The sequence below is a fragment of the Apteryx mantelli genome, chromosome 23, assembly GCF_036417845.1.
Source record: "Apteryx mantelli isolate bAptMan1 chromosome 23, bAptMan1.hap1, whole genome shotgun sequence".
In the NCBI taxonomy this organism is placed as follows: Eukaryota; Metazoa; Chordata; class Aves; order Apterygiformes; family Apterygidae; genus Apteryx; species Apteryx mantelli.
This window is the reverse complement of record NC_090000.1, coordinates 108310-132945: the sequence shown is the minus strand read 5'-3', so window position 1 is coordinate 132945 and position 24636 is coordinate 108310. Positions and strand designations below refer to the sequence as shown.

The following is a 24636-nucleotide window of genomic DNA, read 5'->3' as shown; positions in this document are numbered from 1 at the left end:
GGTTTCGGGGAAGGATCTCTCTCCTCCAGCAGTTTCGGCAAAAGTTCTTCTTTTTTGGGGTGGAGTCAGTCATTTAACTGAGTGGGGAGGGACCCAGCATGTAACAATAGAGTATTTGCAAGGCAAATGAACTCCAAGCATAGAGTGACCTATTTGATGTGAAGATCAGTATCTAGCTTGATCATCTTTGTTTTAAAGTGTTGTAAGTTGATTTTTAAGGTAAGGTTTGAGGAATCCATGGTTCCTTTGATCTCTAACAAAGAAGCCCCAACGCATGTATTAGCTGTTCCATGCAGACATGGAGGGCTCTTGGCAACTGCCTTCCTAGAGGCCTGAGGACAGAACAACCTGGCAGGGTTCGGAGAGCGCTGTGCTGAGGGACGGTCTTACCAAAAATCTCCCCAGGTTTGGGCAACTTTCTGGCGTTATGCAAGATGTTCAAGATGCCTGAGGAAATGCAGAAGTCTGGTCTGTGTGACTGTTGCCCTCTGGCTCTAGGTCCTACTCTCTGCTTTAACCTCTGTGACCTGCAGCTGTTTTTCTTCTCCTTCTCCCGCTGCTTCAGCCCTCACTGTCGTTCAGGGTGGCTTGCAGTGGCCTGCACTGGAAAGCACTGCCTCAGCGGCTGCTCCACAGGTCTGGAGAGCAACATTAGTTAGCAGAGGCTTGTCTAGCACTACAACAGAAGCAAACGACCTGCTCGATGTAAAGAAAAGCCCGTAATTTTGCCCATAATAAAGATAACTTCTCCGCTCTGGGAAATGGGTGTTTCATCCCAGGGCTGCTGTAGCAACAAATTCACGGTGTGCAAACCTCAGCTGAGGGGAGCAGCACAGAGTGACGTCGCGGCCCGGGCCACTTTTGGCAGGGGTCTTTATCTTTGTGAGGAGACAAAATGGTTTGGCATGTACAGCGCCTGCCTTCCTCTTGTCTGAGCACAGCTGCACCAAAGCCGCCATGCTGGAAAGGCGCCTGATGGTACTCGGATCAGCGAAGGAAGAGGAGTTACTCTGGCCAGCACCATTTGATTTTATTTGCTCTTGATGCTTCCTAGCGGGGAACCGGTGACCCTGGCCCGGCGGAGAATCGCCCTGAGGCAGCCGTGAGTGGAGACCTCCTGCCCAAGGATGGTGCCATCCTTCCTCCCCCCACCGCTGAGGAAATGCCTGTGCTCGGGGTGGCCGCCCTCTCTCGCACCGGCGTGAGAGGGTGAAGAGCGGCGAGGGAGCGGGAGGACGCGGGGAGCTCGCGCTGCGCCCCGCGTGCCCCACTTTGTGGCAGGGGCCAGGCCCGAGAGGCGCCGTGCCAGAGTGAGCCTCGTTCTGCGGGCCCCACGTGTCCCAGGCACCGAGCTGCCGTGGGGCGAGGACCGAAGCCCGGTGCCTCCGCGTCGAGGAAACAGGTTAAGAAGGATGTTTTTGCTCAGCCAGAAGCGGCGGGTGGAGCACTCTGCATCACTGACTTCCTTTACAGGCTAGCGCAGACGGTGCTGCTGGCTCCCGGAGGAGCGTACCCGCGGCAGGGTGCACTTGTGACCAGCCCTGCCCGAGAGGCCTTGCGCCCTTGAACGAGTGCTGCCCCTGCCCCTCCGCTGCCCCCTGAGCGAAGTGGAAGGCAAGTGCAAAGTAAAGCACTGCGACTTCAGAGGTGGAAGTGATACCGCAGAGCTGCTGGGGCTGCAAGGGTAGCGCGCAGGAGGTACCCGCCGACACCTGGATAAAATGCCACAGGGCACCGTAGGCTGGAAACGAGTCCCAAGCCATGTGCTCAGCCCTTAGACAAGTGATGGGAATGAGAAGAGTTCAGGCAGCCCATCCCGAAGCGATAGGCACAAGAGACTTAGATTGCAAACACACAATACACTGAGCAGATGATTGCTGCCATACAGATGTGACCTAGAGGATCTATGTGTTGCTGTAATGTGAAATGTAGGAAATGTGATATGAAAGAAAAGAGCATGGAAGAAAAATAAATGAAGAGAAAAGAAATTCAGATTTAAAATAATGTCACTTCAGAGGATGCCAGCAGGTGGGTAACCTATTATGCAAACGAATCTTACCAGAGTTCAACGATAAATATTTGAGGAACGCTTTGGTGTCTGTACATGGGAGCTCCTGGCTGAGCTCTGGTTCTGTGCCACAGGTACAGTCTCTCGCTGCAGAACCACTCTTGTATTGCCACTAACATAAAAGTATGTTGACTTGTATAAGGTATTCTGACAATATTGAATTACACAGATTTATATAAGGATGATAAAACACACTACTTGAATGTAATTGCCCTACTGTGTATAACTGACAAACATATCTACTGACTGGCTTGACGTTATATTGACTTCCTGAGCTATGCTTGAGAAACCCAGCTCGCTTCTCGCTGCTGAATCTTCTCACTTCTGATGGTTTCCGGTCATCATCTTTGCTGTTATCATAACTAAGCAAACTGTGTGCTGCCCACAGATGTTACTCATATTTACTAATGTGTCACTTATGTTGTCATTTATTCTTTCTCTTAAGGTTACTGCATACTATTTCCTGTAAATCTCATGGTGAAGTAGGACGCTTAGACCTACCAAGAGTTAAAAAGAAATGCTGGTTTTGCCACAGCAGGGTCTGAGAACCAAGGAGGCACTGGAGAAATCAGTACTAGTCCTGTACAGAATGGACCGTACAGTCCCGGATGCTGGGAACAGGTCCACGAAGACGTCCCCAGCTGTTACCTCTGCAATGATTAGGCCGACAGGCAGCCAGCTGGCACAGCAAGGAAGAGGTGAGGTACAACTTTTTCATGCCCCTGGCATTTGAAAGGCTCAGAAACTGTCTTTTCAGATTTCTTTCTCTCTTGTGCCGCTTGGAATGGAAACTTTAAAAAGATAGCGGGACAACTTCAGGTGTGAGAGAGGCTGAAAATGCACCTTCACGCTGTGGGAGTCCTCTGTACTCCAGAGAACGACGGTTCTGGAAACGGCGACAGCTCTGCAGCAGACAAAGTAGTTTGGGAGTGAATGAAAGAAATAAATTAATAGCAAGGTTGTACAGATCTTATATCCTATGAGAATGGGGCAGGAACGTGTGAAATGATTACAGCAAAGTGGTTAGAGAGTTACCACAAAGTCGCCAGGTCTGAGCAAGACGACCGTGCTGCGTGCACAAGGGAAGGGTACGTAGCGTGGCATTTTCCTCCGGCTACGCTATCTGAACTTTTCCCAGTGCGCTCCGTGCACGGCGGTGGCCAACCTGGGGGTGACTGCGGGTTCCCAGTACCAGGTGTGCTACTCGAGGAGTTTGCTGCCTCACAAGTAAGGCTTAGTTGACCTCTTCCCTCTTGCACAGCATAAAGAGCTGCTCCTCCTTTCCAAGAGCAGCAGTCTCAGTCCGGGTGGCTAGTCCTGTATCCCGGGGAAGCTCAGCTGCTGAAAGCCAAAGGACAGCTGGGCACGAGTGAGGGGCACGTCCCATCCACAGAGGTGTTCAGGGGCACGGTTTCTTCCCATAAACTATGGTGGAGCAAGAAGTTAGGACATGTGGTTTTGTAAGATAAGCTTGACTTGAACAAAGACAAGTTGATTCCCTTTGCATTATATGGAAATATAATAGAAGAAAGTCCGTAACTAAGATTCTCTGCTTCTAACTGATACTTTGATAGCGGTTGCACCCTTTGGGATTCACCATATCTTGGCCCCAGCTAGACTTTGCAAGGAAACACACTAAAAAAAAGAAAAGGAAAAAGAATTTTCATTGTTATGTTATGGGGAGAAAACAGAACAGCGGCAGACTGTGTGTGCATTTTACAGTTGAGGGTAGGGAAAAACAAAGATCTAAAAATGGCCGTAAATGTGAGGGCCTGGAAAAAAAAACAGCAATGTGAGGAAAACAAATGTTTTTCCATGTTTCTTTGCATCAGTTTGGAAAAGTTGGAATAAAAATTTGGTGGGAAAAGACTGAAATAATTTCAGAATTAACAGAATTTTAGGCTAATGTTTAAGATTACATTAATACTGTGCTTCAGTTCTTCAAAATCCTTGTATTAATAATAGATATATTGAAAGGAAATAACTATTTCAAACATGTAATATTAGGTGATTCTAGCTCCCATATGCTGTGGGTTAGTCTCCTCTCCTTAATATTGTGTTTGTGTTCATTATGTAGTTGTTATAATATAGTTAAGTCATATTAAGTTTCCAGGCTTTTTCTCAGGAAACAGATTTTTTTTTTTGGTAGCTCTGATATTAGGTCTGAGATAGATTCGGCTTCTTAACCAGAGAAGTCATCAGGGCTGGTGGTTTCTGTTTTCAGTGTCATGTTTCCCCCTCCTCCCTATTTTAGGGATATGTAAATAGGCAAAAATACTTATGTAGCTTCAGGTGCAAGTGCAGCTTCATCGCCAGTGCAATATATGTATATGCATTGTGTATATGTGTTTCTCTGTTGTCCACCCTACCCTCCACTGCCTTTAGGCTTTTTGGAAATTTAGTATCTCTGGAAGTGTCCCAAGACTGAATTAATATTTTGCATTTGCTAGTGAAAAGAATAGGCACAAAGGCAGGATGGCTAATGAGAAACAAGGATGTGGAAATGGAAACTGCCACATCCGAGGTGGAAGCAAAATGCAGATCCCTCAAAGTGCTAACGGATAGTGACTGTATAATCTCCCTCCCAGAACACTGGAAGAACTGGAGCATGAAATTGCAGGTCTGGTAGCAATGATCTGTGCGTATCTCTGGGTGCAGGAGTGCTGCCATGTGAGTCGAGAACAACAGATGAGGAGGGAGGGAACATGATCTGGTCCACCGCAGACCTGTCACTCTGATCTAAATAACGTGCAGGGCTTGGAACCTATTTTGCAAGTCAGAGGCGGGGAACTGAACAGACAGCAGCGTGAGCGTGATCTACGCTTGCCAAGGTAGATGGTAACACGCTCACCTGCTACTTCCTTTTTTCTTACAAGACAGACGGTTTCATAGATAAAGGTAGCGCAGTGGATCTGGCCTCTCTGGATGTTGGCCAAACAGTGGATACGGAGCCCTATGGAAAGTTACTAGCTGAGGAGGGTCAAGTAGGTGTCGAGCTTACTGAAGGAGAAGAAAACCCGTGGTGGCAAGAGGTGCTGAAAGGAGGAGGCTAGTGATGGAGCATTGAAGGAACAAGTTTGGAGCCCAGTCCTGCTTTGCACCTGCGTAAGGAGTGAAAGTCGGTGGGCGCCGTTGGAGAGAAGGGGCCAGAGCATCTTTCGGGAAGAACTGGGCGCTTCAGAGAACAGAGTAACACACGCGATACAGAATGCAGGTAATAAGAATTTCTGCTGTGAATGACGGGCCGGTCAGCTGGAAGCAGCGAGGAAGATGACCGGGGAGTGCTAGGCGGGCGGCATGGCTGCGAGTCGGGAAGGGAAGGCGGCGGTGCCAAAGCGGGCACGGCCGAGCGCCCGCCCGCCGCCGCGAACCCGCGACCGCGGAGCGGCGGGGACGGGCGCCACACCCCCGCCCCGGGCCCCGCCCCCGCCGGCGCAGGGCTCCTGCCCCGCCCCGCCCCGCCCCGCGGTGACGCAGCGGGCAGCGGCGGGGCGGGACGCGTGCCTGCGTGCGTCCGCGCGTGCGGGGCGGGGCCTGGCCTGCCCTGCCGGGAGGGGGAGGGCGCACGGGAGGAAGGAGGAAGCCGCCATCTTGGAGCGTCGAGTCGCCATAACAAGGCACCAAGGGGGAGCGAGAGGATTTTATACCTGGGCGAGGGGGGAGCGCGGCTGGTGGCGGTGAGGACGGGCCGGGGCGGGCGCGGGGCCGCGGGGAGCGCAGTGGAGGCCGCCGCCGCCCGGCCGAGCCCTGCGGCCTGCGCCGCGTCGCGGGAGCGGCGGGGCCTGGGCCGGGCCTGGCGGCGCTGAGGGGCCCGCGAGCCGGGCGGCGGCGGCGCTCGCTGCCGCCCGAGCGGCGGCCGCTCCATTGTTCGTGGGCGGGAGGCACCGGTATGGCGCAGCTGCGCTTCGCGGGCGGCGCGGCCCCGCCGCGGGGCCCGGGACGCCGCCGCACTGCGGGCTGGCCCCGGGCGGCGGCAACAATGGGCGCCGCGGGGGCTCCCGCGGCGGCGCCGGCTGCGCGGCCGCTTTGTGCCGCCCCGGCCGGGCCGCGGAGCGCCACCGCGGCGCGGCGCGGCGGCTGCCGGCGGAGGAGGGAGCGGTCGGGGGGCGGCTGCCGCGCCTGCCTACGTGGGCTGGCTCGGGAGGGGAAGCTTGTGGTGCGGGGGCCTCTTCTCGGTCGGGCCGCCGGTTTGTGAAATGGTGGCGCTGCTCGCCTTGGGACGTGGAGGTGTGCCGGGCCTGGGGACGTTTTGTGCTGCCTTTCAGAGGATAGGCACGAACGAGCCGAGCTCAGGGACTACAAAGCTCCCTTTAGTAAAAACACTGGAGAAACTTCTTGGTGTATCTGGGGTTTTTAGGTGACTTCGTGGTTTTTTTTCTGACTCGTCCGTTTTGGTACGAAAGTAAGGTTGAGGAGTGTCTTTTCAAAGAAGGCATTGAAACCGTGCTTCTAGCCTGGAAGTTAACTGGGAGATTGTTTTAATTCTAATAAGCTTAAAATTATGCTATGAAACTCTAATCGATATGCTGGGATAGAGCTGGGAAATTTGAGAAGAGTTTGAATTCCTTTTCCGTCTACTTGACTAAGTGTAGCATTTCTGTCACTTTAAATTTCACATACCAATATTGTTTTAAATCTGTGTTTTAGCCAGTGGGGGAATATGTATTTTTTTGGACGCTGAACTTGGTGATCAATATTTTGTTGGTTTTGCCGTTTATTCTCCTAAGATGGAGATGCTTTGCAATGAGAAATTGTATGTGCAAGCCTACTTTCCATTCCTTTGAAAAAGTCCTAGACTAGGAGTGTCTTGACTCACTATTACCATCATAGGGAGAGTTTTTCAACTCTGGTCATGATTATGTGCATTCTGTATGTAAGATATAAGCTTTGTATCATCTGCTTACATTTTCGCCAACTTTTTTGTGAAGTGTATGGTGTTAGTATTAAGTTATGTGTTCTGAATGTTATCTTTTGAGTGCAATATGGATTGTTAGTGACAGCTGGAATGTAACGTCATGCAGAACACATAAGCAGGAAGCTGCATATCTAGTGTACGTGTGTTTATTCATTGCTTCAGACTAGAGATGAACGAACAGTTTAGGCGCAGTCATTTAGACTTAACAAAACAGGAAGCTGCTGTCAGTTCAGCTTGATGATGTCATTAGTTTCACTATTCTGAATGACTTGTAAACTTTTAAATTGGGTATCGGTTTAAAGTAAGCTGACTAAACTAATTTTTGGGGGTGGAGGCAGGAAAACTTCCAAGTTACTCCTATGTGTGGTTTTTTTTGTCTTTTTTTTTTTTTTTTTAAGATGATATGTCGTCATTTGTATTTCCCTTTCTAGTTGAAAGGACAGTCAGAGTATCTTAAGGGTTTCTTGAATTCTACGTGTAATATGCATTTGATGTTGTGGTCTTGCTTCCTGTCATAAACTTCTATGTAATGTTGTTGCTTAGCATTTTATGGCTGCTTTGTTGCGTCCTAAAGGTGGGTGCATTTCAAGGATAGGCAAAGCAGCTGATGTAGCTCGTGCCTACTTTACAAGGGGGCTAGGTAGTATTTTTCAAATGGTTAGTCACAGGAAGGCTGCTGAAAGTACAGTTGTATACAAAATGATCTCTGGTGACCTGTGGTGTTCTGCTCAACTTTATAGCAAGGGAGAACAGTTTGGTGTGCTTTTGGTACTTAAACTGAGGAAACAGAAGAGCAGGTTCTTTGTGTTGCTTGTTGCCTGAGAAGAAATGATCTTTCAATAATACATGTTATTGCAGGCTGTGTTTTACAATGTAAACTGATGCAAACTCCACAGGCAAAAATCTACGTATTAATTGTTGTCATCTGCTTCTCTTTCAGATTGAAGCAAGTGAATTCTGATATAACTCAACTTTGTTAGAGGGCTTTTTTTAAAAAAAAGTTGATCCACAGTGCATCAGAGCAAGTTACTACTTTACTTTTGAGTGACTTACAGGTGCTTGCCTGCATTGCAATAAAGGACTCATATATTGAGCAAGACTTATTTATCTCTTCATTTTGGAGAGTCTAATAAACTGTTATTACAGTTTCTGTACTGACTTTCAAAGTTTTGAAGTCTAAAAAGACATCTTTAAAAATAAAAACATGAGCACGGCCAGAACAGAGAACCCTGTTATAATGGGTCTATCCAGTCAGAATGGGCAGTTGAGAGGCCCTGTAAAACCCAGCGGGGGCCCAGGAGGTGGAGGCACACAAACTCAGCAACAGATGAACCAGCTGAAAAATGCCAACACAATCAATAACGGCACTCAACAGCAAGCACAGAGTATGACCACCACTATTAAGTAAGTATGCATGTAAATGCTAAATAACATTAGCTGACGCAAAAAAAACACTTAAATTTCATGTATGGGAAAGTGTACTTGGGCTCTTCTGTTTAAAAAGGTTTTTTTTGTTCTGTTGTTTTATGATATTGGTGATAGAAGTGTCCTGTGACATACATTTAAAAAAAAAAATGGATTTTTCAGGTGTGAACTTCTCTCTGACAATGGTCTTAGTAATCTATTAGTTGTGAAAATTGAATTTGGTACTTTGCTTTTCAAAGCATGTAGTCGCTTGACAGAGGTAGCCCTACTGAGCAGCAGCATCCTGTTCTCTTTGTTTGTTGCAAGCAGTAGGAGAAGGGAGTTGGGGAGTGCAGAGGAACTGAATTGAGACTTGAGACAGGAGGAAATACCATGTAGTTTTAGTCCAGTTGTGTATGATTTTCATTTGTTTGCTGCAGATGTCTCTCATGGTGAGAAATCCTTTTCCCATTAACTTCTGTGAATTGAACAGTAGTGTGCACTCTCCACAATGTAACTCTATGGTTTTTCATTAGTCAAAATCTGAGTCAAACTAATACAGTACTGTTATGATATCCTATGTCGCTTTTATCTTTCCTCCCATCAAACTGTTTTTGAAACTATGCTAATAAAACATGAATGTACTGGTTGGAAATTCTGACGGATTTGAAAGATTCACGCGGTATAGTAATATGGGGCTTTTTCCCCCCACAGTTACTCCAGAATAAAAAAAGCTGGTATTTTGTTAATTATTTGTGAAGAAAATGCCTGACATAATAATAGAGCACATAAGGAAATATTCTGATTCGTGAAGTTTGCTTGACTTGCTTCTGTTTTTTTGTAAAATGGTTAATCTGAGCAAACTAGTGGGTTAAACTAATCAAAGCTCATTTGCAACTGGGAATGAGGAAGAAAAGACTTTGTTGTCCTCTGTACCTTACTTTGCAGTGACTTTTGAGAGAGGGTGGATGTCTAAATCCCACTGACAGCAGAAGGCAAAATTTGATGGACCTAGTGGCGCATGTGTGTTACTTAATTTTTTCCCCAAAAGTGTTTTTATCTGCACACATACTTTTAAATTACGACTAGATGATCCTTGGGTAAGAGATTTCTGTTTTTCAGGTATTTTTTTTGTTTGTTTGTTTCCAAATGGTGAAATACTTATGTGGATTTATTATAGCCAGTTTATTTTGTGTGACTAATTCAGAGTTCTACTGGACTGATACAGTGCCCTAAAAATGGGCCTCGAATCATGACTTTTCACAAAGTCTTTTTTGTACTTGGCAGACTGCTGAATTTCTCTATTTACAGTTTCCTGCCTGTTGCATCCTGCTTAGCTCAGAGAAGACATGAGCTCATATGTGTAGATGCTTTTAGTCTTCCAGAGGTGAAAATACTACTTCTTAAAACTGTTGCTAAGAAAATTAAAAAAAAAAAAAAAAGAAATGTTTAAAGCAATTTTTTTTTTTCCCCCTCTAGACCTGGTGATGACTGGAAGAAGACTTTAAAACTCCCTCCAAAGGATTTGAGAATCAAAACTTCGGTAAGGATGTTTGAATTGTAAGAGTGTATTTTGAAAAAAAGACAAAGGAGAAACTGCACTGACAAAATATTTCTCCTAAGCAGAGATTCAAAAGCAATGCATGTTTTGCTGTTTTTTAAATGAAGAATTAATGTGTTCTCTTACAATTGTATGGGAGAGATGTTTCCCTTGTAAAGCTTCAAATTTGATTTATATTTAGGGGGTTTTGAGTGTTGTAGCACGGGAATGATTCTCAGTGCCTCCTGTAAGGCAGATCAAAAGGTGTGAGTGTATATTCACAGTTACCAGAAAGTCAATATTTACTTCTCCGTTGTATGGGATTGTATAGATTAGTGGGAACTCTTATATAGTAATGGAATGGGCTTTGTGGTCTTCCTGCATAAGTAATCTCTCATTGAGTCGGACCAATCTACAGCCATGGCTTCTGTGAACTAATCTTCTCGATGTGCTTTTTTTGATTATTCAGGATGTGACCTCCACAAAAGGAAATGAGTTTGAAGATTACTGTTTGAAACGGGAGTTGCTGATGGGAATTTTTGAAATGGGCTGGGAAAAACCATCTCCTATTCAGGTTGTTACAAAGCAGACTAGTTATAAGCAGCGGCTTAATTTATATTAATTTATTGAGATTTTTATTCCCACTTAAGCATTGGATAATCGTGTCACGATTTGGGAAAACTGGCAATTTGGACAGTAGAACTTGGTGATATTTTGGGGACAGGGAGAAATTCTTACACCAAACAGTGTTAGCTCCTGAGTGACATAGAAATGGGACTGACTTGTGCGTTAAAGAAGTTATTTTGATTTTCCTTTTCACTGTAGAGGCATTAGTACTGTAATCTCCTGTTCAGTAGCATCCTTCAAACAAATAAGTAGTCCCAGTGATAACAGTGTTTTTTTCTGTATATTTTTTGGAAATTTTTGCTTGACTTGCCATAGATTGCAAGTCATTAACTGTTACAAAGATATCTGTACAGCTTTATCACAGTATGTTGTTTGTTTGTTTGTTTGTTTTAATCTTAAGCATCTGGAAGGAGGCACAGTGGAAGATACAGGAGTGAGGTTAATATGTTAGCAAGTTTACCTTTCTGTCCCTCCATCTGGCTTTTACTTTTAATGCTCGTTCTTAATGTTGCTGACTTGCAAACTTTGGGAGTTTTTGGACTCTCTTTTAATTGCTCTTTGGAGGATTATTGTTGACACAGCTGTTCCATTTTATCTGCTTAAGGCACAGAAAAAGCTGTGGCTGTTAGTTAATTTAAGTAAGAGCTTTAACACAGATTCTGACCCACTGCATTTACCACATGACAAGGTTGAGGGGCTTGAGTTGTTTAGATGTTACTGTAAAAGAAATAAAAAAGCAGAAGACTTAGGACTGTGTTTGGATGTCTGAAGTTTCAGAAGGAAAGCCTGCTGGTTTTGTGATAGATGTGTCTCAGAAACATGTAGGTTTGAAACTGCATGGGCTGATACATTTCTCATGTCAAGATATAGAGGTTATCTTTTTCCGTAAGAGGAGTTAGTTAATGACTCTCTTTGCCTCCCCACTTTTTCCTAATTTTTCACTTTTTTCTAATCCTTCAATATGGGTTTACCATCCTTGTGGTACCTGATTGCTGGTTCTCTTATGACCAGGCAACACAAGGGTGTTAAATGAGATAGTGGGAGCAGAACTATTGCTGTGTTAGAGAACCCTTTCCTGATAGGTTTAACTCCTTCGTGTCATGAGGCTAGAATACGTAGCTGTAGGGTATTGTGTTTATGGGAAAAATGGACTTAATGTGATATTGTTAGTGAGGGGAGTTAAATTTAGCCAGGCTCTTAAAGCGAGCATGGCTTATGATTGCTCACGCACTGACTGTCATTGCATTTCAGGAGGAGAGCATCCCCATTGCTTTATCTGGTAGGGATATCTTGGCTAGAGCGAAAAATGGAACAGGCAAGAGTGGAGCCTACCTCATTCCCTTACTTGAACGGCTAGACTTAAAGAAGGACAATATACAAGGTCAGTCGAGATGGGTTTTGTTTAGCTCCATCTAGGTAATGGTATCAGTACCTATTTAGCACACTTGCATTTAAACTGGTTGTTGAAATTCCTTCAGAAGTGTAGGTTATCTGCTCGTAGTTTCAAAGAAAGCTATGGGGAGTGGTGGAGGGAAGGTGGAATTGTAAAAGTCCCACAGTTGCTTTCAAAAATCTGAAATGGAGGATGTCCTGTGAGCTTTACTGTCTTGCCCTGGAAAGTGGATTTGGAGTAATAAGTGTGGTTGGTGGCTGGGGGCCTGAGGCAGAGGGGGAATATGGAGGAATGTAGCACTCCTCCTGAAGTCTGTATCTGCTCTAAGGATAAGCTTTTAAGATACAATGTGTTACTAGTAACTCACGCCGAGACTTTTAACTTTCAGCGATGGTGATTGTTCCCACCCGTGAACTAGCCCTGCAGGTCAGTCAAATCTGTATCCAAGTCAGCAAACACATGGGAGGTGCCAAAGTGATGGCAACAACAGGAGGAACCAATTTGCGAGATGACATAATGAGGCTTGATGATACAGGTTGAAGCACTTTTGCTACACTAAAGTTGCTGTTTATTTGTGGCTTTTAAAGTATGGCGGTGGAATTTCTGCCTTTGAGTTATTCATGTGTTATTGTTTGCCTGTCACAGAACAGACTGTAATATCTCTTATTCACTGTTTGTATACAGTCATTATTCTTTCAAACTGTTGATATGAAACCTGGCTGTGACTGCCAGAAACTCTTTGCGTTATTTTAGTCACCTAATCTTTTTGCTCTTCCAAACTTACAGTGCATGTGGTGATAGCTACCCCTGGGAGAATTCTCGATCTCATCAAGAAAGGAGTAGCAAAAGTTGAGCATGTCCAGATGATAGTATTGGATGAGGCAAGTTGCTCATGTTAAACATTTTGGAATTTTTGACACTGAATTAAAGTAATGATGTATTTCAGCAAGCGTCCTCATTATGCACAGCAATAAAACTTTGGTTAGAGACACTACAAAGTTAATCCATTTCTGAATTTTTCTGAGAAGGTGTTTTAGCAAAAGAATTTTTATGTATCTGGATCTTTTGGGTGAATCTTTTAACAAATCAACTTAGAAAAAATTGCTTTTCATGTATTCCTTGCTATTCCTGTGGAATAGATTAACAGCCTGTTCTGAAGTGATGGAGTATACTTCATTTGGTTTCAGGTTATAAAGAATGAGTTGTGCTTACAACATAATTTTATAAAAGCTGGTGTATGAACATCCAGTAGAGCACAGGTTTCTGAATGAGAGGTTGAGAAGATAGTTGTGTGAAAGCTCTTTGATGAATCTGATAGGAACTCTGATAGCTGCTTTTGGTGTAGTTTCCCATGCCATTTTTCCTCAGATTGATTCTGTTTGAATCCAAGTGTTGAGAACCAGGAAAGTTAAATTTTTTTTCTTACTCTGGGATAACCAAGAAATGAATCCTATCTGTAGTAGCTAAATTAAACTTTTTGGAGCATGTTACTAGGACTTGGGGCAGTTGCTTCATAAAGACAGGTAGAATACTGTGTGTTTTGTTTTTTTCCAATGTAATATGACTAGAAGATTGAAGCTTGCACCATTAATTTAATTTCCTTTCTCTTTCTTTTACAGGCGGATAAGTTGCTGTCTCAAGACTTTGTTCAAATAATGGAGGACATTATTCTCACGCTACCTAAAAACAGACAGATTTTGCTCTACTCAGCCACTTTCCCTCTGAGTGTACAGAAGTTCATGGTAGGTGCAGATGTATTCATGAACGTATTGATTGTGATGACTTACACATGAAATGCATGAATGAATGGTGCGTAACTGTTAGTGCTCATTTACTTATGCATGCAGACATTAGCTGCTTGATACCAGCCTAAATCTAGAACAGAAGTGTCAAAACAGTTTTGCCACTTTAATAAAGAACAGTAACAGGAAAGCTAGATAAGCACAGTTCTTACATAAAAGGCACCATTTTACTTTTTATGTTGTCGTTACACGCAGTCTGCACTGCTTTGCTTCCAAGAGGCACTGCTGTCTGGCCTGCTCTGTTGCCTTTGATTTATAAATAATCCTTTGTGAAATTTTGCCCGCCCTATCTGTTGTATGTGTAGCCTGAGAGTGGATAGGTAGTGCATACTTGCCAGGGAGGAACTTAATGCACTGAGGGTGAGAAGTCCTTACGCTGGTTTGCACATGGGTATGCCTGCTTTATCTTTAGCTTGAAAGTCTCTCTTTCAGAATTCCCATTTGCAGAAACCCTATGAGATTAATCTGATGGAGGAGCTGACCTTGAAGGGAGTTACCCAGTACTATGCCTATGTAACTGAGCGTCAGAAAGTACACTGCCTCAATACGCTGTTTTCCAGGGTAAGCAATAGGATTTGGTAAGGAACATACAGAAGCTTTTTTCCTTCAAAAGAATAAGGTTTAGGGTAACAAAGATTGCTTAACTATGTGTGTGGTTCCTTCCCCACCCTGTGCCAAAAAGTGCTGATCTTACTGTATAAGCTGAAGCTAAAAATACATGCTTCTTGTCCTGTAACTTCATGTTATGGAATAATACTAATTTTTCTCCTCTTGTGCAAAAATGTAGGATGGTTAGGTTAGTTGCAGCATACCTGTTTTGCCTCCTTCCTGGAAAGGATTTAGAGTTCTTATGTCTTGGACCGTTCATTAGTAAAATGCTGCATTTACTGAACATGCTACTTTTATGTTCAGCTCCAGATTAACCAGTCGATCATTTTCTGCAACTCCTCTCAACGGGTTGAATTGCTAGCCAAAAAGATCTCCCAGTTGGGCTACTCCTGCTTCTATATCCATGCTAAAATGAGGCAGGTGAGTATGAAGTTACCGTAGTTTATCTCCCTCCTCCCCTTCTACTCCATACCCGAGGTCAGTCTCTTTCTAGACTTCTTAGTGTAGCTCGTCAGTCAATATTTAGGAGTTCTTCAGGTCAGGTTACTTGAATCCAGCTTAAGCACAAGCTGCTGCCAGAAGGCACAGTTTTTATTGCTGCTGTTTCCCTTTTGCCAGCATGAGGAGCCATGGTGGATGATTTGGTGCTTGGTGTGGATATACAGTAAACCTTGCACTATGTATTTGAGGGAATCAAATAAGAAGTCAGGGCAGTGGCTTTGATCAAAACTTTTGGTGACAGCCCCTGTTGGTACATAACGACTTGCACAGGTGCCTTTGGTATAAACTATGTGAAATACCAAATGAAGTTTAACTGGTGCAAGGGATTCCTTTGACTGTAGATTAGTTCTTATGTTCTCTAGCTTCATACTCAGTTACCTTGCTACCAGCAAATGCACTAAGTGACATTGGCAAAAGGTTGAAATGCCACTTGTAATGCAATAGTACTTTGAAATATTTTTCCATATTTATAAGCTAGAGTAAATTCAAATGAAAGCTTCAGAGGAGATCTAGCTTGCTGTTCACTGGACTGACAAGCAAAGCAAATGTTTCCTGGGCCATAAGCAGACCAGTAATTATTCAGTCAGATATAGAAGAGACATTGGTGTTGAGAATTTATAAATGGGTTTCTTTTTTTGGTTAGTCATTAGTTGCTCTTTGTGGCAAAATGTGAGGTGTGTTTGTTGCTGTTGAAGGCTGCAATTTGTTTGTTTTCGGTGTGTGTTTCACTCTTTCAAAGTGATATGACCTAATCTTCGTGTGGCCAAAATGACTTGTTTGTCAGAGGAGGAGAGTCTTTAGAGACAATTGACTCCTTCCATCACAAATTCTGAATCAGTAGTGAAAAATACTCAGTGGAAAACAAAGTTAGTGCAAAAATCAGTTTTTAGAAGAGAAATGTTTCCAGGCATAATGGAAATAATCACAAATTTAATTCTAGGACATAAAATGAATAAAGCGTGTATAGAATTTAGCAGGGGGCTGGAGGAGACAGTAGTCAGAATATCAGAAATGAAAATAAAATTTGGCACAGGAAACATTCTTTGCTAAAACTGTATTTCCCTGGAGTTAAGTGTGATAAAAACGGAGTCCTAGCTGATTTCGTGTGCTTTCATGTATGCTAGTTCCTGTGCTTAATGCTGGCAGAAATTGGCGTGAGATGTTTCTTACTGGGAAGGATAAGGGAGGGGTAGTTAGTTACTACAGAGGCCAGTTTGTTACTTGATGCCATTCCTATTAGTAGAAGTCTTCAGTTAGTTTAACTTCCTTTATGTAGGTTTAACTGAAGAGTTACTTAAAATACTTCTGTTCTGAGATGACTATGAGGGAAGTGCATGAGGGTTTTGAACCCAATTTTGTGTCTTTGCTTAAAAGTGGTATTTACAAGGGCCTCTTTGGTCTTTAGGGCATATGGGTAAGTCCTAAGAAATATGTATTAACAGCTTTGTTGTGACTCACTTGTTCTCAGTAATGACGAGGGGTAGGAATGCACTTGATCGAAGTTCAGTGTTTGTAACTTCAATATCTACCTGAAAGTCACAGCTGAGCTTTTTCTTTGTTTCCAGGAACACCGCAATCGTGTGTTCCACGATTTCCGAAATGGCTTATGCCGCAATCTTGTTTGCACTGGTAAGAGTTCCTAAACACTTTTCTTTTTTTGGAAGGTGGCAATAAAAGGTGGATTAGCCATTAGCTCTTACATAAGGGATAACTTGATTTGAAATAAAGCAAAATAATAGGTTTGGGTGAGAGAATTTTGTCAAGCTTATGTGTAGCAGAGAAAAGTTATTCTTGAGGCATATACATTTTGTCTTTTGTGACAAATGGTGAAGGCGCAGCTTGCTAGCAAATCCTGTCATTGTAATAGTTCCCCCCCCATCAGTAATGTACTGTGTTTATTTTCACGCATGAGAGCCCTTTAAGTTGTTGGGCAGAAGCTTTATGAAATAACAGCAGAACTGTAGGTAGGACTCCTAGTCTGTGACTAAGATCACCAGAGTACATTTTACTAGTTCTTTGGATGTATAGCTCATCTTTTTTAAAAGTTTTTACAGTTTTGATTGCCTGTGTATTATCTGAATTCTTCATTGCACAGCCTGGTTGAGTAATAACATGGCAGTGTCTGCTGATAGCTACACGAATCTGGGTAGTCTTAATAAAAATCATCACAAGTTGAGGGGGGGAAGCAGTTTAGCTAGTTGGATGTAATTCGGATCTTGAGTTTGTACAATGGCAGTGTACTTCATGGATAAGGAGATGCTTTTATTAAAAAAAAAAAAAAAAAAAAGCTCAAAAATAATCTAACCTGGAAAATGGGCTTGGTGTTACTTACTTTTCCTGCCTAGATGTGAAAATCTGGTGTCTTCATCGTTTTTCCTGTATTATTCCTGCCTAAAAAGGATAAAGAGCGAGAAAGGCCAGAACAGAATTCTATGTAAAATGTCATGATAAAAGAGGTTTATATTTAGAAACTAGTGTAATCTACTGTTTGTTATTCTTAATCTTTTCACCCTAAATCCTGCCAGCATGTGATCTTGTTGAAATTAACTTTCTTCGTGACCTGGATTGTCTTTCAGATCTGTTTACCCGAGGTATTGATATCCAAGCTGTGAATGTGGTGATAAACTTTGATTTCCCAAAGCTGGCAGAGACGTATCTCCATCGTATTGGCAGATCAGGTGAGAGGAGAAGCATCTTTTAGGGAAAACTTAGCTAATAACTGTGACTTTCTTAGGCTTGAATTGGCTTTTGCTTTCTATTACTGTATCTGAGAATTACTTGAAGCAGTTTTGATTCTCTGACAAATTTCTGGCATCATACTTTCTTCAGAGGGACAGCAGTATATATTTTCAGGTATTGCCTCGGGTGATTATCCTCACAAATAATCTGAATAAATGCCTGTGCTCTTGAAACTGGCCTGAACAGCTTAATGAAAAAATTGTGTATTTTGCTTTAATCTCAAGAGACTTGCTGGTGCTCCTGTTTGCGGTTTGGGAAAATTCTGTACTGAGAACTGAGCTGCCTGGTATCTTCAGCATAGTTTTCTTCTGTGGGTGCTCCAAAATGTTTCTAATGTCCAGACAACAGCAAAATACATTACTGAGAGAGGCTTGTATTTGTTGGGGGGAGAGAAGTGGGAAGAGAAGAAAACACCTTCTGAGAGAGAACACCTCTTGTGTTCTTGTCTGTTACATAACTTAATCACTGACCCCACCCACGCTTTTCTGCGGCAGGAGCACTTGCTGTTGAGTAAAGGCTGGACACACATACTGCAGTAGTGGAATGCTTTTAGTTTGTAATTAATGGGTATATTCAGTGGGAGCATCTTTAGCCTCTTGGGTTTTTGCATTCTTACAGCAGTGTGAAACTCCTCAGCGACAGGTGATATGAAACTCGCAGAGCCCTGTAGCAGGATCTGGGTTCGCTCTTATCATCAGAGTACCATCTGGATCACACCAGAGCCTGCAGACTTTTTCAATGAACCTTTTATTACTCAGGGGTTTTTTTTGTTTGTTTTTTTTGTTTGTTTTCTCTCTCTTCACAAGGTCGCTTTGGTCATCTTGGCCTGGCCATCAACTTGATCACCTATGATGATCGATTCAACCTGAAAAGTATTGAGGAGCAGTTGGGAACTGAAATTAAACCCATACCAAGCAACATTGACAAGAGCCTGTATGTGGCAGAATACCACAGTGAACCTGTAGAAGATGAGAAACCATAACCATGTGCGTATGTAAATGCCTTCCTGAGTGCAGAAGTCATGTTGGATGAAAGAAGAGCTGACATGAATGTTGTTGGAGGGGAAGAGGGGAAAGTGATGTGCTGAAGAGGGTCTGAATGTGAAAACAAGAGTTTGAGATAGACTCTATCAATGCAAGGGATTCTGTGAGTGTGATGAAGCGGGGAGGGCGGGAGGGGTAACTTTTAGTGGTTTTAATTGAAATGCTGAGCATGTGTTAAGGAGACTAAAGAAGGGCAGGGTGGAAAGGCCAGAATGATGTCTAGTAGCCTCATGAGTTCTCTCTGTTTGGCATAGCTAAAAGGAGAAATAGCTGAGGGGCAGAGGGGCAAGCAGTCATGAGAAAGATGTGAGAGGAGACTGCTGATTTGAGAACATAGCAGCAACAACAAAGCCTTAAGCACCTCATCAGTTAAAAGGAACAGGTTCAAGCTAAAAGATGCTTACATTATTTGACTCGGGCCTCTTGCAAGTAAAGGGTAGGTAGCAAAGGTGTAATTCATCCTTGTTGCCACTTGAGGTCTACTTACCTTAAAAAGAATATGAGGTTTCACTGTAGGGTAGTTAAGTGTGACTTTTCTGATAACTTTGGGGGAAGAATTGCTGAGTCAGTTCCTTTTATAAGAAAAATTGCCCTGGATTGCAGTCGAGAAAGATAGTTATAGAGGGTGATGATTGATCTTTTTTGGTTAAGACGCTACATTGTGTAAGATAAAAGATGATTCAGTTTGGACTGAAAGAAGTTCTTGTGTGTACCCTTCCATTAGAAATCATGAATCGGAGAATCCTGAGAAGGCTGCTGAAATTTTTCTCAACTGATAAAAAGTTGCAGCAAAAGCAGGCTGCTGAATTTAATTAAAATGAACCTATGTCCTTTCTCTGAAAACAGTGAGGGAGAGCCCTAACCAGTCATGCCAAGCTGACTTGCAGCCTCTGCTTTGCTGACTGAACTGTCTCCTCTTTTTTTTTTTTTTTTTTTTTTAATTAAAACAAACTTGGGAAAAGTTCAACGGTTCCTGGGTGCCTTACTCTAAGGGGTGTGTGTGTGTGCGTGTGTGCGCGTGTGTGTGTGCGTGCTATGACCTTGTCTGAGAATTATAAGTATACTGCTTCCTTAAGGAGGCAACGAGTGAGTGGTCAAGTCCCATAGGTATAGTTGGATAGTTGCAGCTGTTCTGAGAGGCAGTGGGTCTTTTTAAGCTGTAAGATTAATTTTGCCTTGAAACAGCTTTTATTGCTGATGAACTTAGCCTTGGATTTTCTGTCGTGCTAGAGAAGTTCTTCATACCCGTTGACTCGGCTGCTGGTCTGCACTTGCTGTGCACAGTAGCATCCCCTTTGTTGGTCGGAAGAGTGTATCCTCAGCATTCACTGTGCCATGATTTTGTGGAGCAGGAAGCATTGTTGAAGCCAAGCTGTTACAAATGATTCAGCTTCAGTTTGCTTTTTCAAAGCTGCTACATAGTCAGTGTGATTCATTTCTTAAGTTCGGGTTATGTATAAAAAGGATTTAACTGTAGGTGTTGTGGGTTTTTTGTTTTGTTTTGTTTTTAGGCTTTGATTACACATGCCAGAAGGTGAAGCCCTTTGATCCAGATCTGTGACACATCGTTTCTTTGGGGATACCCTTCTCTTTGTGGGTTTTTCTTCGTCTTTTCATTTTGGAACTATGAAGACTAAAGAGCTCAGTCTTTTTTCTTTTTAAATTTGGCAGCAAGGAAGAAAGAAGATAAAAGGAGGAATATCTTTTTGTTTTTTCCACTTGTTTGCACTGTGTGCTGATTGAACATTAGTTGCACTAACTGCTGGTTTTAAATTCTTTTTCTTTGGGTGGGAGGGGCAGCAAGGGAAGAAGAGAAACCCTAAAAAGAGAAGAATCTTGATGAACACAAGCTTGTCTGCTATTTCAAATTCTCCAACCACCGACTGAGTGCATTTCAACTTCTCCCTGGTTACTCATCTGTTTTTAAGCTAAAGAGCTTGTTACTTATTCGTGCAAAGTGCCTTATGCTATGAGACCATTCAGAATATTCCCCTTTCCGACACAGCCCAAGGAATCAACAGCCGTTTTTTTTCAGGTCAAAGTTCCCCTTTCTTCCCCTTCTCCTCCTCCCCAAGTACTCAAGCCCAGGGCTGGGAGGTGAAACGGATTGGTAATACTACTTTTTTGTTCAACTTTTTTTTTTTTTAATTTGGAGGAGTTGATATGCATCTGCAGTTCACCTACACTGTAAATACCTGTATTTAAAACAAAACCAACTAAAAATCTGGGCTGATTAGGTGCAGCATCATAGCTCCAGAAGGAAAGAGTAGCCTGTCATCCTTTGCAGGAGCCATAAGAAAAGCCCTATGCTCTAGCAGAACACTAAAGACTGGTTTCCATAAGTCTCCATTAGTAGTTACAGCACTTGATATGTAGACTTGTTTCAGAGCCATGGCCCTCTTTCCTCTGGTGCAGTGTGTCCCATAGAAAATCAGATGTGTATATTGTACAAACTTTGTAAATATGATTTTTTTTTTTCCTGTTTGGGTTCATATATAACTTTTTTTTTTTTTTTGATGAAGGTTGCTGGGGTTAAAGGGATTTGACTGATTATGGGAGCAGCTAAAGATGAGAGGGGCTCAGTTTTCTGCAACACTAAACAATGAGAAGTGCTCTGACCTCCGTGAAGAGCAGGCCTCTACAAGTGTCCCTTGTCAGGGTGGGTTTGCTCGGGTGCTGGCAACACTGTCCTGTACCGCTCTTACGGAAGAGATTACTTGCGGGGCTGCAAGGCCTCAAACTCCGTAGCTCAACCTGTTTGAGATGCTCTTCGATTTCCCCCTTAGAAACTTCAGGAACTTTACAAGCTCTGAAGGGGGCCAAGATCTGTGTTCCACCATGGCGTGAGGGAAATCCAGCGGGTGTCAGTGTTGCTGAGCAGTATATGCGTAAGGCGTGGATTTGGTTTTAAAAGAAACCATAGAAAACCAATTTACATGCATAAACTGACAGTTCTGGAGCTTTATGGGATTGATTCACCTCCTGCAGTGTTGTGCATTTTCTGCCCAAAACAACCTCTGTAGAGACTCTTAAGCAGGTAAGGGCGAACCCCTGTTAATGTCAGAAGCTGCAGAAAGCTGCTTGCCATCTTCTCTGTTTTGGCATGAATTGCTGTCTGTCATTCCGCGTTGTATATTGCTGGAAAATGCTTTCTGGTCAAGTAGTGTTGCTTTAAATTGTGCCCCTCCCAACATGCTTGATGTTTGGCCTGATCTACAGGCAAAAGGAGTGAGACAAATCAAAACCGTAAACTTTTTAAATTCCCTTTTAGCCTGTTCAACAACACTGTCAGGAGGCACCTGGATGAATGCAATCCCTTTTGCTCAGTCATTTATTGTGTATACAGATGCTGCACTCACACCATGCTTGCTTACCTGGATGCAGGAATTAATTTTCTTAATTTCTCCCCACTTTGACTTTTTTTTTTATATACAAGTAAAATTGGAACTACCAGGCAGACTTACCCACCACTTTCCTTGAGGATCATAAATAGAGACCAGGTGCCTCCTGGCAGCAGCTTTTCAAGATGGAAAGGTTTTTTTTTTTGTTCGGGGTTTTTTGTTTTGTTTTTTGTTTTGTTTTTGTTTTGTCAACAGTGACTCCATAATTGTAGCAAATGCTGCACTAGAGTACAAACTCAAGAGCTTGGTCACAGACACTCTGTGAGCCACACAGCTACATCTGACTGGCAGGTACTAAATGTAAACAATTTTGGGGTGCTTTTTGGGGGTGGGGGGTGGGAGTTTGTGGGTGGTAACTTTGACCAAAAGTAAAATCTTGCTCTTGTACTGCAGCCAGCTTATGATTTTCCAGTGAGACAGAAGAGGGATCATTTTAGTGCAACAAAGACATGGAAAATGTAAATAAAGTTTTGTATCTTGTCAGGGCATGCACATATAACAAGAACAAGATAGCTGTGTTGAGTCAGATGTGTGTGCTCTGCTTGGATTTGTCGTAGGTTAGCCTGGTGCCATGCTTTGATGGTCCCTCTTGAAGCACAGAACTTTTCAATTGAAAGTATTACTTTAAACTTGGCCTCTAATTGAGGATTGGCACTTACCTAGACTATCGGGGGCACCATTTTTAGGTAGCTTCCAGTAAAGAAGGAAGCAGCCTATTTTTGGTGCTAATAGGCTATCTCTAACAGATGCGATCTTGCAAATGGAAAGATGCTCCGGATGGCTAGGATAATCCTAGTCTTTTTTTTTTTTTTTTTCTCCTCTCTTCCTCCCTTACCTGTATAAGGAGTGTGTATAAACCTGGGCTTCCTCAGAATCCTGGTGACCTCCTGTTTCTACTGGTCACGTAGCAGCCATTATATTTTTGCATTGATTGGAACCAGTCTCTGCCTTCAGTGATTAGCCCAAAGTCAAATATTTCTTCTGACAAAGATGAAGTTGAGATTCTGATGTACTCTGCATTTTTCCCCTCAGAAGTCTGAAAGTGTCACCTGATGAATCTGATGAAATGGAACTTCACAGCTGGGTGAAACGGCTGTGAAGAGGGTGACACAAATCTTCAATCAATTTATTCTAGATAAACTATAGGCTGCCCTCTGGGTGCGTGCTCTCAGAGTGCACCACAGTTGCTTGGAGGGCTTTTACCAAAGGGAGGGGGGTGGGTTGGTCTCAAATACGTATTTTAATTTCCAGAATGAGATGGGAGCATCTTTCCTTTGCCCTCTGTGACATTTTAGTGGGTAAAAACACGGAAGCTCAAATGAATGTTGTGTACATGTTGGTATCAAATCATCTCATTCTGATCCTGTGTTCTTTATTTTTACTGTGGGATGGGGGAGGGTGTCTGCACCAAGAATTTAAAAATGCTTCGCACACTTGTGGTTTTTCAAATGACTGGATGCAAACGTGAGCAGGCGGCCATCCTGTGTGTGTTCCTGTTCTAGAGGTTACAGAACTGCCATGCCACACCTCCAGTGCCGCCTTCATGGTGGTTCTCGTGCTGGCGCTGGACTGGGTAATGCTGTTGGGGCCAAGCAGCTGTAGGTTTCTGAGGGCAGAGTGAACTTTGTTCCCAGGAACTCTAGCAATACAACTGCCACTGTAAAGGTTGGCAAAAGTAGTCTGTGCAAGGAATGTTCTGATTGCTATGAACTTCTGGTCCATTTTCTTTTTTTCTTTTGAATCAGGATTTCTCTTCATAATAAACCAAGTCTCTGGAGCAAAGAGCATGCGTCCAAACTTAAAAGATAAGGCTTTGGCGGATATCATCCCATAGGTTTTGCTCAATTCACTACTGTGTTGCTAACATGTCCCCATGTGGAAGCATTGTTAAATTCTGCTGTAGACAAGTTAGGGAAGGGTAAGGGGGGTGGGGGGAGGGATGGGTTTATTAAGATACAGCTTTGCTGTATTTTAACCAATAACTATGGGAAAGGGGTGTCAGGAGAAGAAAATAGTCACTGTTCCCTTTATTGAAAGAAACTGGAACTTTATTTCAAGAAAAGAAAAAAAAAAAAACCCTGCAATTCAAGTGAGATGTTATAATCCACTGGTCCCTAGTCAGGAGATTGGTATTTTACAGATAACCAGTGAACAACATTGACTAGTCCTTCAAAACATTCAGGGGAGGGAGGGGAAAATTGGCTTTCTGTTAAATCGGTAATTGGCAAACTCTCCAGTGGAGCTGAAATTTTGTTGAGAATGTGTTTCTGTGGATGTATGTGCATTGCAACACTGACTTGTGAAGAGCTTCATGAGTTCAGAGTGCAGAAAAGATGAATGGTAAAATCCTGATTTTGTTAATTAAACTCAATAAAAGCTCCCTGGAACTCCAGATTGGTTTTGGTATTCCTTTCTTTTAACTGTGCTGAGCAAAAGGCTTGCTTACCTTTCCTTGGTACAGAAAACCTCCATACGTGTCTGTGAATGTTCAGAACTAGCTTTGGAGAGATGTGTCAGGCAGAGTCACTCTTCAGAAAATGAAAGGCTCTCCTAGCTCGAGTGATGACACATCTGCAAGAGGCATTCGTTCTTTC

General features: G+C 43.2%; 1 protein-coding gene across 8 annotated transcripts; it reads left to right on the top strand.

The window, feature by feature from the left end:
- The first annotated feature begins 5263 nt into the window (after positions 1-5263).
- On the top strand, positions 5264-24434 carry DDX6 (DEAD-box helicase 6). 8 transcript variants are annotated; one of them, XR_001292665.2, is made up of 15 exons: positions 5264-5282; positions 7924-8387; positions 9867-9930; positions 10397-10501; positions 11806-11935; positions 12336-12482; positions 12734-12828; positions 13567-13689; positions 14182-14310; positions 14662-14778; positions 16425-16488; positions 17436-17537; positions 18405-18584; positions 20153-22333; positions 23075-24434. XR_001292665.2 is itself a non-coding variant. In XM_067310300.1 (14 exons), the coding sequence occupies exons 2-13, from the start codon at positions 8188-8190 to the stop codon at positions 18578-18580; spliced, it is 1452 nt and encodes a 483-aa protein (XP_067166401.1). In that variant the 5' UTR covers positions 5615-5745; positions 7924-8187; the 3' UTR covers positions 18581-18584; positions 23075-24434. The 8 variants fall into 8 exon arrangements, 3 of the variants coding, with proteins under 3 accessions (XP_067166401.1, XP_067166399.1, XP_067166398.1); XR_010886287.1 differs by lacking the exon at positions 5264-5282 and adding an exon at positions 5616-5739; XR_010886286.1 differs by lacking the exon at positions 5264-5282 and adding an exon at positions 5616-5742.
- The last annotated feature ends 202 nt before the right edge of the window (positions 24435-24636 follow it).

Excerpts from the sequence above, each read along its gene's own strand:
- DDX6 (XM_067310300.1), top strand. The coding sequence starts at position 8,188 with ATGAGCACGGCCAGAACAGAGAACCCTGTTATAATGGGTCTATCCAGT. Across the intron at positions 9,931-10,396 it reads ATTTGAGAATCAAAACTTCG|GATGTGACCTCCACAAAAGG; the intron begins GTAAGGATGTTT and ends TTGATTATTCAG. Across the intron at positions 14,311-14,661 it reads TCAATACGCTGTTTTCCAGG|CTCCAGATTAACCAGTCGAT; the intron begins GTAAGCAATAGG and ends TTTTATGTTCAG.